The 15,312-nt window shown below is 54.2% G+C and overlaps 1 protein-coding gene across 1 annotated transcript; it reads right to left on the bottom strand.

The window, feature by feature from the left end:
- Positions 1-1,286: 1,286 nt before the first annotated feature.
- APOD (apolipoprotein D) lies at positions 1,287-14,659 on the bottom strand. The gene is made up of 5 exons (XM_086468397.1): positions 14,604-14,659; positions 5,324-5,477; positions 4,922-5,043; positions 3,046-3,134; positions 1,287-1,522 (listed from the first exon to the last, which is right to left on the bottom strand). Exons 1-5 carry the CDS (start codon positions 14,657-14,659, stop codon positions 1,287-1,289), a joined length of 657 nt encoding a protein of 218 aa, XP_086324523.1.
- Between the last annotated feature and the right edge of the window lie 653 nt (positions 14,660-15,312).

The raw sequence follows: 15,312 nt of genomic DNA, 5'->3' as shown, positions 1-15,312 counted from the left end.
AGTAAGTGCAGAATATTTCCTGCAGATTTACAGGATTCTATGTCCACATCGTTATTTCTTCATGTCAGTAACAGCAGCAGAAGATGGGGGCACTGCCAGCCAAACCCTCAACGTGGGTTTGCTGGCGTGGCTCAGACAATGGGGGAAGCCCACATATCCGATTCCAGAGAGCTGGAAAGACCTCCACGCTCCTGGAGCAAACCATTTAGCTTCAGACATGGTTGCTCATGTTGCGTTGCATTCCCACTCTTGCAGTGCTGTGGCCTCAGAGGAGGGGCAGACCCTGCGCACTGAGCCCTCCCCAGCCTCCTTAAAAAGGTCATGCAGCTGGGAAGGTACAAAAGCCCCGAAGCAGATATTCTGATTTCACTTTTAATGAGTTGCAGCAATGCTATTCAAGCAGGCTTGTCGCGGTGCCTGGTGAACACCCGCCAGGGCAGGTGCCGTGCCAGCGGGCACTCGGCACGTACAAAAGCGGCGAGCAGGCTGTCAGGCAGAGCCGGCCTTCTCTCAGTGTTCGGGAGAAGCCTTGGGAAGAGAGGACAAGGGAGCAGACCTGTCTCTCTCTGTCTGCTTATGGGCACTCTCAGAGCTGACCCCTTGGGAGTGCAGCGCCAGCCTCACTTGAGGCAAGTCACGTACAGACATTGGGGATGGAGTGATGCTGAACTTCTGGGCATTTTTAGACTTCTCAGACTTTAAATACAAAGGGCCAGATCGGATTTCTAGTGAGGAGGTCTGTTGACTTGGCAGTAACATACACCTACAGGCCTGCACCAGAAAACATGAAACACCCCAGTCTCAGTTCCCAGGCTGCAGGACTGACCCTCCGTGTCTGGGCGTTGCCACTGGGAAGGCAGTGCCCACGGTGTAGCTGAGGCACCGTAGACTCCTAGCAGGCCCAGAAGCATCAAGACAAAAATGGGAAACAAACTTGCGGGCACATGACAAAAGGTTTTCCCCCGGGACTGATCCTTGCACATCACATCTCATACCCTTTCCCATTCACATACTGGGGGACTCACAGCAACAGCAGAGCTTCACGTCTGCGCTTCAGGGTTTCTTTTCTTCCCCCATTAGCTTTGAATCAGTCAGTTACTTCTGCGAGGTGAAAAAGCAGGGAAAGCGATAGAGGGAACGACAGCAAGGAGTAACTCAGGGCTGGCAAACTACCGTTAGCGCGGAGATTATTACATTTCTCTGGTATGTAGAGAAATTCTAATGAGTAGTAAAGAAAGCAACAAAGTTCATCGCTGGTCTAGCGCTGTGTCACTGCGTGCCAGGAATTACATCTCAGGAGGGCAGTTAAGTTGATCCGTGGGTATCATTTTCTCAGTGTCAATCTTGTAGGACTGGAGAACGCTCTTCAGGTGCTCCACAGTTTCTGGGTGCATCTCAGGAGCTCTTGATTTAATCCAGGCGTAGTCAATGTGGAAGAGCCAGAGGATGTTGGTGCAGGAGTAAACCAGTGAGTAGTTTTCGTAGTCGGTAGAGATGACCCAGTAAGGGGCAGAAGGCATGACTAGGAGAAAGAAGTGCACTGTGAACGCCATGAGCAACCAACTCCGGACTGCTCTGCAGGACTAAAGCTGTGCCTACTGGTGCTGTTCCCACTTCTCTGCTCCTAAGCCACATAACTGTGATCAGTACAGGGAGCTATAATTTATGAAAGCCTATCAGGACTCCTTGTTCTCAGGGAACAACTCCTCTGTTTCTCAAGCCCAGAGGGACTTGAGAAAGCCACAAAGCCCTGACTAGGAAGGTCTTCCTGGAAGGTTAACACTATGACCTGAACAGCTTGGCCAGGCCACCAACAACGAGCCCAGCTCATGCCCGTGTGAGGGTGCTTGCTGGCAGGAAGGAGCCCCAGGGCTGGGAGCTGACACCAGTGATGCAGGAGCACGAACCACCACCGCCCTCCCCACCACCCATTGCCCCATGCAGCCAGCTGGAGCCCGGGTGGTGGGAACTGGTATGGATCAGCCCATCCCACCAGCAGCAGCCGCTTTGGCCGAATTCTGTTCTCCATCAGGCTGCTACGCCCAAAGCGTCTGCTCTGATGAGCGACAGCCGCTCCAGCTTCAAACTGTCAGGCAGAGAGCAGAGGTGGGTCCGGTAGGCGGGCCTAAGTGCCCTGGGATCCTTGAGGTCCCTTCCAACCTGGGATTCTATGATTCTGTGATTGATTTTTGATGCACTCAGGAACGCTGGGCGCTGTTCTCCAGGGCTCACATCCAGTGAGGATGACCGCAGCTGCACACTCTGTGGGCAAAATGGCTGCGGCTGATGCCTTAGCAGCACATACTTAAGTCTGGCAGTGCTCATGAGCAGTAATTGCCCTTTGAAAGTACCCCTGCTCCACCCATTTCTCCAGACAACTCGTCTGTGCGAGTGCTATGAAACAGCCAAGGAAAAGGTGTGAGGGAGCGGAATATAACGGGAGCCAAGAGGAGACACCTCCTCACTTTCCACGTGTTGCTGCAGACAGAGGAGGGTGCAACATGGATAAAATGCACTGCACCTTGGCAAGCCCCTGTCGTGTGTTACGTTGACGAGGGAAGAAAAAGCAAACAAAACCACTTTGTTAAAAGTTGTTAAAAGGCACTTGTAAGCAGAGGCAGGGTGGGCTAGTAGTTGTACCACTGTGTTCCGAAAAACAAGCCTAATCCTGGCCCTTGCAGTGGGTGTGGGGCTGCCTCCCCCACCTCCCCCTATCTCTGTCCCCATCTGTGAGTAAACCTAGAGGGCCAGTAGTGCTGCTGGTCTTTCTCGCTTTGAGATCAGCTGAAGAGCGCTCAACCCTTGTGGGGGCTATTGCTGTAAATGATGTATAAATATCACCAAACCACTGCCTGCTGGTCACGATGGCTGTCCCAACCCCTTGCCATTGCCCTGTCCTGCTGTGCTGAATTCACCAGGGCAGCTTCGCCTCTCGCTTTGCTAGTTTTGCACCCCAGATGACACGGCAGCGGGGCCTGCTTTGCGCTGAGGACAGTGGGCACCAGGGAGCCGGTGGAGGCTGTGAGCCTCCCAGCACACACTTACACCAGTTAAAGCGGACGCCCAGCTTGGCCGGCTCCTTTACGTCCATGTGCATGATTTCTCCTTCGACTTCATTGACTTTACCATTGGAACTAAGGGGGAACAACAAGGCAAGAAATAAAATCAAGTGAGTTTGAAATAACTTTTTTTTTTGCTTCCACCAAATCATTCTTTCTGACGCATCCACCTGCCAGGAGATAGCTGAAACACGTACCAGGTAACCACAGCATCCCCGGAGGGACAGCTCACCCCTGGGGATGGTTTCAGCAGTGCCCAGGGCACACCAGGTCCTGGGCCAGGCACAGCGGGGCAAATGTTCTCCCAGGTTAGACCACCCCAGCACCCCAGGGTGCCTCTCTCCAAGTGCCCCTGCCAGCGGGGTGTACATCTGTCTCAGATAAAAGGGAGAGCAAGACCCCTCTGCACACGACGGGAGGATCCCAGCACTGATCTCGGATGTGCCAGGGAGCAGCTCAACTCCTGCCGGCCATGGAAGGCATGTGCTCACGTCTGTTTAATCACCTGCGTTTTTTCCAGGTCACAGCACATTCCTCCTCACACAAATTACCTGTCCCTACTTGGTGAGCCAGGGTTTGTTTCGCTGGTGGTTCAGAGCACTACCCTGCTGCCAGCAAGCCCTACAACTCAGGCTGCCTGTCTTATAATTGCATTTTCCATGGTTGCCTCAAGACCTGGATGCTGCCTGTGGGACAGGAAAGTTTCACGCTTCCCAGTGAAACAGGAACACCCAAGGAGGCAGAAGCTAATGCTGCCAGCAGCAGAGGTCAAGGGGCTGATGCACGGTGCATGCCTGATCCAAAATATTTCTTGACCGAGCTGCTGAAGTGGTGACACCAACGGCCAGATTAATCTCCCACAGATTAATGCAGGAGCAAATAAATGGTAGCTGTTTGCCAGGCGCTGCCCTGGCAGTGGGGCTGCAGAGACAGTGCTGCGCGGTCAGCAAGCCGCATGGACGCTGCTCTCTGCCAGACACAAGGGATGTGTTGCTGCGTTGTTGTTATTGTGAGCCAGAACAAAGTCCCCATGCCATGCCAGGAGCACAGGGGACAGCGCTGCATTCACTCCTCGCTCCCTCTCATTCATTCAGCAGCACCCCATGGCAGCCGGGGCTGGTGATGGAAACAGATAACTTAATATCTGCATCTGTCTGTGCAAAAAGGCAGGAGCGCTCAAGATAATTGCAAGCTGTCAAATATATTAAAGGAAACCATCAGCGCATTCACTTTGCTCGCTGAGTTAAACTGGCAACGATTGCTGATCCCCTTACACAGCAGTTATTACCAGTGCAAGGTAAATGCTCCAGAAAAAGGCTGACAAATATTTGCCTAAGTAAAAATGACCCATGTGCTTCACCTTCCCTGCACCTTTTCATTAGGTCCCTTTACTCCGGAGCAGAGAGGAGCACAGGGCACGGGCACCTCAGCACGCAGGGGCACAAGGTGGTGGCTGCCATCCTATAACCAGCCCTGTGACCCCCCTGGGACAGCAGCTGGGGTATCTGGCATCTCAGCCATCACTGGGGATCACAAACCAGTCAGGGGGCAGACCCAGGCTGTTTCACACTGAAGCCACCACGTGCATTTGATCTGCTGTCTCACTACTCACCTTGGACAATGAGACAGAGACCTGGTGAGCCCCAGGGAAGCACCGGCAGAAAGCAGAGACCCACATCTCTGCCATAACCACAGCAAAGCCCATTATCCCAGCCAAGCTTCTGCAACCACAAGGTGCCTCCCCCAGCACCCCCAGACCCAGAAACAGGCAATTTGGAGAAAAATAACCACCCAGGATGGCAAGAGAGGTGACAGGAGTGCCACCGCTGCAGCGAGGACACAGTCTGAACGCAAACACTTACAGCAGCTCCTTGTTGATCACCTTGAACTTCCCGTTCTCCTTCAACGAGTAATTTGCCTGGATGCACCTTCCTTTCTCGAAACTTGAGGGCAGCTTCTCTATTTCATACCATTTCCCCAAATACTGATAGAAGAAAGTCCAGAGAGATGCTTTTAGCACAAGAGGGCTGAGACAGAGCATCCCGCCTTGTTTGCTGGCATGGTTTTCCCTGCTTGGTTTGTTCGAGCATCCACCCGCCGTGGCGCAGGAGGCTGCAGGGGGTTAGTGGGGCTGCAGACCCACACTGGCAGCTCTGGCACAAGGTGCCAACCCCCTCCATGCACCCAGGCAGTTTGCCATCGGTCCCGTGCCCCCTTAACCTAACTCACTTCCCGCCGTGAGACTTTTAGAAAGCTTTTCACACCTTGTTGATATCGAAGCCTTCTTGGACTGATGGATCTGGGCATGGTCCCATGTGAAACATCTGCCCTTTCCCGAAGCCAAGGAGGCTGAGAAGGACTGAGAGCCGCATTGCCGTGCCCAGCATGGCTGCACTGGGATGCAGGCAGGAAACGGACCTAGGGAGGAGGAAAATAGCTGAGCTGGGGCCTCTCTGGAGCAGAACTTTGTGTGAAATACAGTAAGAAGGACAGGACATTTGCAGCACGGCACCTCAGGGGCACAGCAAGGAGAAAAGGATCATGAGAAGAGCACAAATGCACTGTGCCAAAGTGTCCCCAGCCCAAAATGGTCTCAAGCCCTGCCTGCACTCAGGCTGTGCCCATCACCCACACCTGACACCAAGCAAGATGCAGGGGCAATAAATGCTGGAGGATGTGCAGGAGCATCGTCATCTCTCCAAAGCTGAGGTGAGGGGAAATGCAGAGATGTTTGGTATAAAATGCTGGAGCACAGGGAACATCTCCAGAGCCAGGGTCCTGGGACTTGGAAGCAAGCAGTGTACACATGCAGGAGCCTGCATGGCAAGAGGGACTTCTCCAGGTGTGCCAGGGCTGCCTGGCCCTGCAAGGTGGTGGGAGGGACAGTGCAGCTGCCTCTGGAGGGGTCTTCATGTGCCAGGATGTACACAGCACTGCAGGGTGGGGAAGTTGGTCGAGACTCAAATCAGAACGAAATAAAACATGAACTGACCCCCAAAAGCATGCTGCAAGAGGTAAAGGACACATTTTCTGTGGAGCAGAGGTGGGAGCTGTGCTGCTCACACCCAAGCAGCCCCTGGAGCCAGGATGCTGCCCACATACTTGGGGCTCTGCTTGGGGCAAGTTGGTACCTACAGCCCCTGCAGCACAGGGCTGCTCTGCTTCCCTGGCCAGAAACGCCTCCGCAGGAGCAGTGGCAGCATTTTCCCCAAGTTTGAAAGAAAAGCCCGGTCTGTCTCCAGCCACAGGGCACGGGCCCCACTGCAGACACAAACACAGTTCCCATCTCTTAATTCAGAAACGTACCTTGGCTGATGAAGTGGAGTGATGCTCTGCAGAGAACCAGGGCTGCAAGGAACAGCTCTGTGGTGAGCTCTCTGCCTCATCGTTTTATAAGCGTGCTGGGATCATCATTATTCAGCACTAGCACAAGCCACTCCCTGGTCCTCGACGTGTTTTGGTTTTTTGGCAGGCCAGTCAGCTGCCTTAGATCTGCAGCTGGTACAAAGCTGGAGATGGGCTGCAACTTGGCTGCTTACCCAGGCAAACAAAGGCACCCCACGTGTCTGGGTATCGCTCTGCAGCTGCAGAGCTCTCTGCTGTTTGGCCACTCACAAAAGCCTCAGACCTGGGTGCAAACGGCAGGGGAAGGGGAGAAGTGCCGCAGCCTTTAAGAGGGGCTGGGGACAGCAGCAGCTGCTGTCCTGCTCCCTCTGGCTCAGCAGCGACCATCACTGTGCTCCCCGGGGGTCATGCAACCTCATCTCCCTACTCAGAGCCTGTCCCAGCGGCCACGGGATCCCTGGGGACCCTCCAAGCCACTGCAATACCCTTGTCCCCATCACAGTCACTTACAGGAGTGCATGGGGAGGCTTAAGTAGCGGGAGGCATCACAGGCTCGTCTGGGGAGTGCAAGAACTCTCAGCAATTTTTCCTCTAGAATTTGAAATCTCATTACAAGGAAAGACGCCGGTGCAATTAGTTCTGTGCTGACCTGGCATTTTTTCCAACAGGTGCCCAGCAAATGACTTTGACAGCAGAGCAGCCATCTGTGAAGGCAGCCAGTCCCAAGAGTTATGCAAGGAAAGTTGAGTAACAGACAGGATGCTCTCTGTGTTTAATTACATTTTCTTTCAATTTAATCTCTGTTGAGACTTTCTCTCTAGGTGTGTTTGTACATGCTGCACTGCATGCCTTACACATGCACACACACACTCTGGAGCCCCTGGCTGCCCAAATGTTGCCCCACGAGCCACAAATATCTCAGTCTTGTCCCTTACTGGGGCCGTGCTGACGAGGTGTGCCCTGAAACACGGCCACAGACGAGGTGCTCCCAGGAGGAGCATGGCTCATCCAACACAGACCCAGCAGTGCCAGCGGGGGGTGAAGAGCTTGGGGGAGCACCCACTCCACTGCCCTGCCAGCAGCACTCATGGCAGGGGAGCACGCAGGGGCTCCCCCTGCCTGCACACAGCTCCCTCAGCGGTTTGGCAGCCACTGTTTGTGTGTCCCTGACAGGGTTGCTCTGGCTGCCCATGCCAAAGTCAGAGGTGTCCTGCAGACCCTCTGCAAGCCCCACATTCATCTGCACCTCTTGTGGTATGAGCAGGTTAGAAATCAGAAAAGCCCTGGACAGATGCCCTGACCTGAACCGTATGAGTGCTGCCACGCCATAGTGCACTGCGGAGGTGAGATCCACCGCCCACAGCAGACCAGCAAGCTCAGTTTTTCTCCTGAGCTTGGCTGCCCGCAACCTGCAGAGCAACCAGAGGAGAAAGCACAGCCTTGGCCACAGCAGAGCATTTGCCCTGTGTGCGCAAGGACAAGCATGGAGGTATGTCTGTGTGTGCAACCCCATCTGCACATTGAGCACTCTCCTATGGGATGGAGCCCTCCAACTCCCTCGCTGTGGTGGGAGAGTTTTGCCCTTGGATGGAGCGGTTCTGATGAAGCCTTTCACCCTGCTGCAGCAGGAGGGGCTCATGCTTGTCCTGGCCTCCAGGCACTGCCCAGCACTCAAGGGCTGCCTTGCAGTGCTGGCCCTGCCAGAGACGTGCCCAGATGGCTGGGCACTGCTGTTCTGGCTCCTGGCACCCTGAGGCCAAAGTCACACTGGAGCAGCAAGGCGTTCACCCAGCCATGCTCCATGAAACCTACTGCACAAGTGTGCATTTACCTGGGACATGGCCAGGAGGCAATGAAGAGCCAGGAGCCACCAAGAGCTGACACTCCTTGAGCCCCAGTGAGAGCAGGGATGACATGTGGTGTGGGCTTTGCTGTAGCCATTAGCTCCCTCGCAGCCAGCACCAACAGCAGTGCAAGGAAACCTATGTCTTGGTAGGAGACGCAGGGGTCCCACCTCCAGCCAAAGGCAGCACCTTCAGAAGGCCAGGGGCTGCAGTGCATGGAGCCCCACTCCTCTGCTGGCTGCTGCCAGCCATGGGGCATCCCATGGGTGCCGAGGCACTGCACGCCTTGAAGCACAGATGACGAGAGCCGACAGCCGAGCTCGCTGCCGGATGCTGGGACCTGTCTCCACACAAGTGCTGGCCGCGCCTTCCCCAGGGGCACATTTCTGGGCTTTGCCTGCCCACAGCGAGAAGCACCCAACTATCTGCTGCTCCTGTGTTGGAATGGAGCAGGCTCAGGCTCCTGCAGCTGAGTCCCTGCTTGGGGCCACCAGGTCAGGACATGTTTAGCAGCCACCCCATCCCCAGCACTGCCAGGACCCTCCTGTCCTCCCATCTCCAGCACCCACTGGCACTGCTGGCCTGCACAGACCAGGGCCCTGCTCCATGTCCTGCCTGTCGCTAGTCTGGAGCAGGACTCCGCTCACGAGCCCGTCCACCTTCGATGCACACCAGGGCAAGGGTTGGGGGAAAAGCATAACCTTATAATTGCTCCTAATTGTGGGGTGGGGAGCAGTCATCTCCGCCTGGCAAGCAGCTCCTACCCTGGAGCAGAGGAGGGGAGGCACATCAAAGGGCAGGAAGCTGGAGCAGGGGTGGGAGGACAGGAAGGAGGAGAGCTGGGGGGAAACCAGGGGAAAGGGGGGGCCACCAGACACGCTCTGAACGCTTGACGCAAGAATGAAGCCTCCCCCGCATTTCTGGGTGACGAGGCAGCTGCAAGGCAGGGGTGCAGGGCTGGTGCACAGCACACGGAAGGCAAAGCGCCGCAGGGGCTGGAGGACGAGGCCGTGCTGCCTGCGAGGCGGGTGTGGGGGTGGATGGGGTGGGTGGGCAGCGTGTGCACACGGGGAGGCAGGAGGGGGTGCAAAGCACAGGCGGGTGAGGTGGCAGGAGCCACACAGCACGTCCAGGGGCGGGCAGGTGAGGCAGCCCTGCGTGCGGGGCACATGCAGGGTGCGCATGGGGTGAGGCAGCGCTGGGCACAGGCTACGCATGGTGGAAGGCAGCACTGTGTTTGGGGCACGTATGGGTGCGCTACATCGGCCGGGATTTTCCTGTGTTACTCAGTTGTCCATTTCAGAGGCGAGGCTCAGCTGGCTCTAAGGAGAGGAGGGCACAGCACTGAGTGCTGCCAGCAAAGAAAACCCCTTGTTAGAATAAGCTGGAGCTGCAGATGAAATCCGGCCAGCTGAGGGCTGGGACAGGGCAGTGCCACACCATCCACGAAGTTCTACCTGCAGCCAGGCTGGCTTAGTGCAGAATCGAGATTGTCTCATCGTGCACACCAGGCCACTCTGAAATCAGCTCCGGGAACCCACGTAAGGGAGGAGCTTTAGCCAGCCAGGCCTGGTGGGGACCTGGCTCCCCAGGGAAAGGCTGTCTTATGACGCTGTGGCCCCAGCTGGGATTTTAGCAGCTGCAGAGAAGCCCCAGCAGTTTTCCACCTGCCGTGGGATGGGAAAGCATTTGGAGTGATGTTATCCTCTCAACCCTGCAATGAGATCCTTGATATAGGACAGCCGACAAGCTGCCCAAGCCCTTACCAGCAGGAAAAGCCTCCAGTGGAGGCACTGTAGGGACCAGAAATTCTGGGCATACCCTTTGCTTATGGGACACCAGCAGATCCGGCCCTTGGAGTCAGTAGCCCAGGGCTCTGTGCTTATCCTTGTGAGGAAGCTTTCATCTCCAAATGGTGTCTGAGCAGCCCAAACGCATGGGGGCTGGAGAACTTCCACGGTCGTGGATATTTTGCACCATTTTGCATGAACAGATCTTGTCTTCAAGCCTGGCGCCTTTGAAGTACTGGTTCTGGAGCCTCTCTGCAGAACCTGGGTTGTCAGGGCACCATATCCTGGCACCTAGGGTATCTTGGGAGTCCTGAGACTGCCACCACGCCGTTGTTTGCATGGACAGATCTTCCTGTCTCAGGAGGTGCCTTCCCTCCTTTCTCTGTCTTTTCTCCTGCAAGTTCATTTTTGTTGTTCTTCTCCCTCCTCTAAAGGAAACGGGTCTTGGGGCTGGCCAGACACGTTGCCACATGTATATAGAAACAAAAATGAACCTGCAGGAGACAAGTCAGAGGAAGGGAAGGCAGGTGGGAATTTTTCTCTGTTTCTAGGAGTGGCAGAAAGTGCTTTGAAATCTATTCATGCAAAATGGTGTAAAATTTCAAATTACAGTTATGACACCAAAGGAAGTAAACAGACTCTGGAAGTGTGAACTGGCCTCTGGGATATGGGAACTTGATCCAAGGCAAGTGCACAAAAGATGTCGTGATTTATGTATATACAATTAGTGAGCAGCTCTCCACCCTGCAAATTATCCAATTATGTATTCAAAACACAAGAAACCAAAGAGAGAGATTTAAGAAGTTGGAAAACTAAAAAAGATGATATTATTTAAGGGACAAACCCTGTCATGCAGGGCCAGCAGCGGCTCTGGCTGGGCTCCAAGGAGGACACCCTGGCCCGCCTGGCACTGCTGCCAAGGTCCAAGGCCCTGGGGAGGGGAGCCAGAGGGATTCTTACTTTTCTGAAAGTGAAAAACCAAAGCAGACCGAAGAAAAACAAGGACAAAAAGGTACGAAAGAGACAGCAGACAAATCTCTGCAGACAGACCCACAGTCAGAGCCGGACCGGCGATGCAGCTTTGGCCCGGCAGCATCTCACCCCTGCGGATGCGCCCCCGCGGCCCCCAGAGCTCCGCACCGCGCTTCATCCCGGCTTTCCCGCGCGTCCCGGGAATGCCCTGCGCCGGGGTCAGCCTCATCCTGCTAAATCAGGTAAAAAACCCCTTCGTTGCTGAATTTTGCTGCCGGGTTATCGCAGCACAGGGCAGGTACCGGCCGGGGCGGCGTCCGGCCACATTCCCTTCCCGCTGGGAGCCGGGCAGGAGCGGGCAGCGGGGCTCCAGCCGCCTGACCCGGCCTGCCCGCCCCCGGTGCCGCTCCCCGGTGCCGCTCCCCCGGTGCCTCCCCCCGGTGCTGCCCCCCGGTGCCGCTCCCCGGGCCGCCCCCGTCCCGGCGGGCACCCCGCGGCTTGCGGCCGGGCCCTGCGGCCGGAGGACAGCTCCCACGCTCCCCCATGCATTCAGGAAGTTTTTTTTCTGGACACCTTAAGTAGCCCCCGGCATATTGAAACCTATTGTAAATACTTTTAAAATGTCATTAAACATACTTGGAGAGTGCCTTCTGCAAAGGGGCTTTCTGTTCTCCCGGAGGAGGCACAGTGATCTGTTCTCAGCATCGCCAGCTCTGTCCCAGAGGTGCCCCAGTAAGGGTATTTAAACCCCACAGCCCTGTTTTCTGTGTCTAAGCCATATTTCAGCACCTTATCTCAGGAATGCAGTTACCCAGTTATATTTTCTATCACCTATATACAACCTACATCTTCCTCGCGACGTAGGTTTGTAATGTGTGGGTAACTGCAGCTCTGCTGACGGAGAGAACAGACTCTATTGCATTACGAAATGCAATTCAGAAACCTCCTGCATATTATGCTGTCCTGCCAGCCAAGAGCAGAGCCCTTCAGCAAGGACACGGGCTCTCCTGCTGCAGGAGCACTTTGGAACTGGCTTCAAGTCAGCAACTTGCATCAGCTACTGGGAGCACAGGAAGCACGCACAGAGTTCAGGGATGGCCTCAGACCCTCAGATAACCCCTGTTCCTACACCTCTGGGTTTATATACCTTTTATATGTGCACCAGGAAGATCTGAGGGCAGCACTTTGGCCTTGGTGGACTTCACCTGCCAGCACAGTCTTTTGAACCCCCAGCCTCACACCACAGTTCAGAGTAGAATTTTAAGAACCCCCTTTCTGAAAGAGCAAGTTGCATCCCTCCTCACAGGGCCGCACAGGCTGCAGAGTGAAAAGACACTGGCATATGTGTTTGGCTTTGCCTATGAATAGCTGCACTGAGGCCACTGAGCCCGAGCACACATGCCTTGCATTGAAACACAGCCCTAAGTGTTTGCTAGACTGGAGTTTACATTATACAGAAAATAAACAACATAAATTCAGTGGTCAATGCTCTGACTTTGATTCAATACATATAGTCTGAAGTGGTACAGAGATAGCATTCATAGTGAGTTTCATGCAATCAAGTTGGGAGATTTTAGGAATGATTAGTTTAGACAGTATTAAAAATGTTTTTATCTGTGCTGCATTCCAGGGATACTAACCAGGCATATATTTCAGTGTAAACAGACCTGGGGTGAGACAATGTATGCGTTATGCAATTATCTTGAAATGTCATTCCTTACATTCCCAGACATAATTATTCTTGCAAAATGGTTGTTACCCATAGAATAGAGCAAAAGCTTCTTACACCAGGACAGATGTTTGGGAGTGTAGGAACTTCCTTGGGATGTAATGGATCAACCTGGGACTGATTTTGAGTCTGTAAGTGCCCGTGCGCAGACAGAGCTGGAAGCCGGCTACTGGTCCGTGCCTGCAGGCAGGGAGGGCTGCCTGAACCAGGAGCCAGACCCGGCTGTGCAAGTGCCATTCCCGCCTCCAGGGAGCTGGAGGCTTCCTGCTCCTGCTAGTGCTGCAGCTGGGCAGGGGCCACCCGATACGGGTGTCCCCAAAGCTTGAGAGAATCAGGCAGCTCACGTGTGGCGGAAAAGTGCCAGCGGTGCAAAATGAAGGTCCAGAAGTGCTCGGGGGGATACAGTCTTAGGGACCTGCTTGTCGATAAAGGTGTGCAGCAAGAGTGTGTGTGGGGAGGGGATGAGGTTGGGGCATAGTGTGGGGGCTGAGAGCATGTGAGGAAGATGGGGAGGAGAGGTGCTTCTCTGCGTGCGCATGTGGTGCAGCAGCAGCTCCTCCCAGTGAAAGCACTGACACTGTCCCCCCACCAGTGCTGGCCCCAAGAAAACTCAGTGCTGGAGTCCCTTTTTGGGACAGACAGACCACTGCACCCACCAGATGACTCCATCCTGCACCTCCTCTAAGCCACCTCGTGCCACAGAGCCTAGCCAACGCCCTATCTCATCCTCTTTAAAGATGACAATTGCCACCTCAAAGACTTTCCCAAGTTCCCAGGAAGATTTTCTGCAGGCACTTTCCCATTATCAATGAGCACCTTGGCTGTATTGGAGCACTTGATCCCCATCTTCTTCTCTGGAGGGCTGCCAGGGTAAATACCTGCGCAAGCGTTCATGCACTGCTTTCTAGAGGAAGAGAAGCCACATAGCCATATTCCATCCACCCACTGGATGTCTATGGTGGGATGAAGGGACTGCCATGCCCCTGCCTGCAGTAGGTGATGGAGCCATGGGACCTTATCAGGGTGCATTCCCTCTCCTGCCAGGTCCCTCATTAGTCATGCTTCCTGGAGCAACAGTTGCATCTCATTAGAGTTGGAAAGAGAAGGTGCTTCGCTGTGCTCTGAATGCTTCAACACCCCTGAGCAGGCAGAACCCAGGAAGGAGACTCAAGGACAGGCAGTGCTGGCAGCCTGCTGACTGATTGTCATAGTAACCCTGGTTAAAGTCCCACCAGGAAAATGACTTCTCCTACAGCACTTGACCCCACAAGGTGACAGGTACCACCAGCAACCCTTGGAGCATGATTGCTCTGGCAGTGAGGCCCTGCAGTTACACAGTAAAAGACCATGTAGAGCTTTCCCCCAAGCTGCAGTTCAAGGTCCCTGGGCAAGGTGCCTGTGGGGTGATGGTTAACCTTGGTGCCTGTTTAAAGGCAGCACTACAGTGTTAATGTCTGCCCTCAACCCTGGCACCTTCCTCCCCAAAGCCATAAAAGTTCAGAGGACTCTATAAGCCACTGGTAGCAGCTTTCATGCAGAAGACTTGGAGGTGCCACATTTTTTATTCTGCCCCAGAAGGTAATTCAGCCTATGGAAAGGGGGCTGACACCTGTTCTGGCATCAGTTATAACAACAAAATGAGTCAAACAGCACTGCACTGCAACGTATACTTTTTCATTTTCCACTTCCCTGCATGGGCAGGGTGGTAGTGAAGATGGCTGGGATGGTAAGGGAGCTTGGTGCAGGCAGAGGGATTTGTTCAGGACACTGAGTGAGCCAGTGGCAGTGCCAGGACCAGGAATGCTGGATCTCAGTCCTAGGCAGAAGTCTTTCCACTACACCATTAAAACAGACCAACTCTTACCTGCTTACTCCACCAAATGCCCTCTCTACAATCAAAGCACAAATTTTTTCTTTCATTTTACCTGTTTTTACTTCTATTCATGTCTTGGCAAACACAGTGAAGGAAGATCTGCTAGACTTCTAGGTGACCAGGGCTGCTCCAGCTGTGTGCTGGAGCTGGTAAAGTCTGGGAAACTTCACTGCTCTTCACAGCATCGTCTGCCAGGTCCTGCACAAGAGCTTTCATACAAGGGGCCACATTTGCGGGGTGGACAACCTTGTGCCATGCTGGCTCGGAACAGGCAGGCACAGGGGAAGGCAAGAGTGAGGAACTGGTAGGCAGACCAAATGTCACTACGTGCTCTTCAAAGGAAACCCATAAAACTCATAGTATTGGACCCAATTTCATGATGCAAGGGCTATGAAACTGCAAAACTGGCAATGGCATAGCACCACCATCGAGCCTTAGAAACCCTCACTCTTAAAAATACAGACATCCATCCAAAAAGCCAGAAAACTTCAGACTTTCTCCATGTCGATTTCTTGGGGCTTGAAGCTGCCTGATGGTGCGGGTTCCTTCATTAAGGATAACCTGATAATGATGTGCTGTATCAGAAGAGACCAGAAAAATGCCTCCCTGACCATACCTATGGGACCAAAACACAAACAGTTTCTCTGGTAGGTGCAGAGGAAAGCGATACTGCACATCCACAGGCAAGGTGGTGGGCAGA

Source organism: Leptosomus discolor, chromosome 7 (assembly GCF_034619465.1).
Source record: "Leptosomus discolor isolate bLepDis1 chromosome 7, bLepDis1.hap2, whole genome shotgun sequence".
Taxonomy (NCBI): domain Eukaryota; kingdom Metazoa; phylum Chordata; class Aves; order Leptosomiformes; family Leptosomidae; genus Leptosomus; species Leptosomus discolor.
Note: the sequence above shows the minus strand (reverse complement) of the source record. Positions and strands in the feature narration are given on the sequence as shown.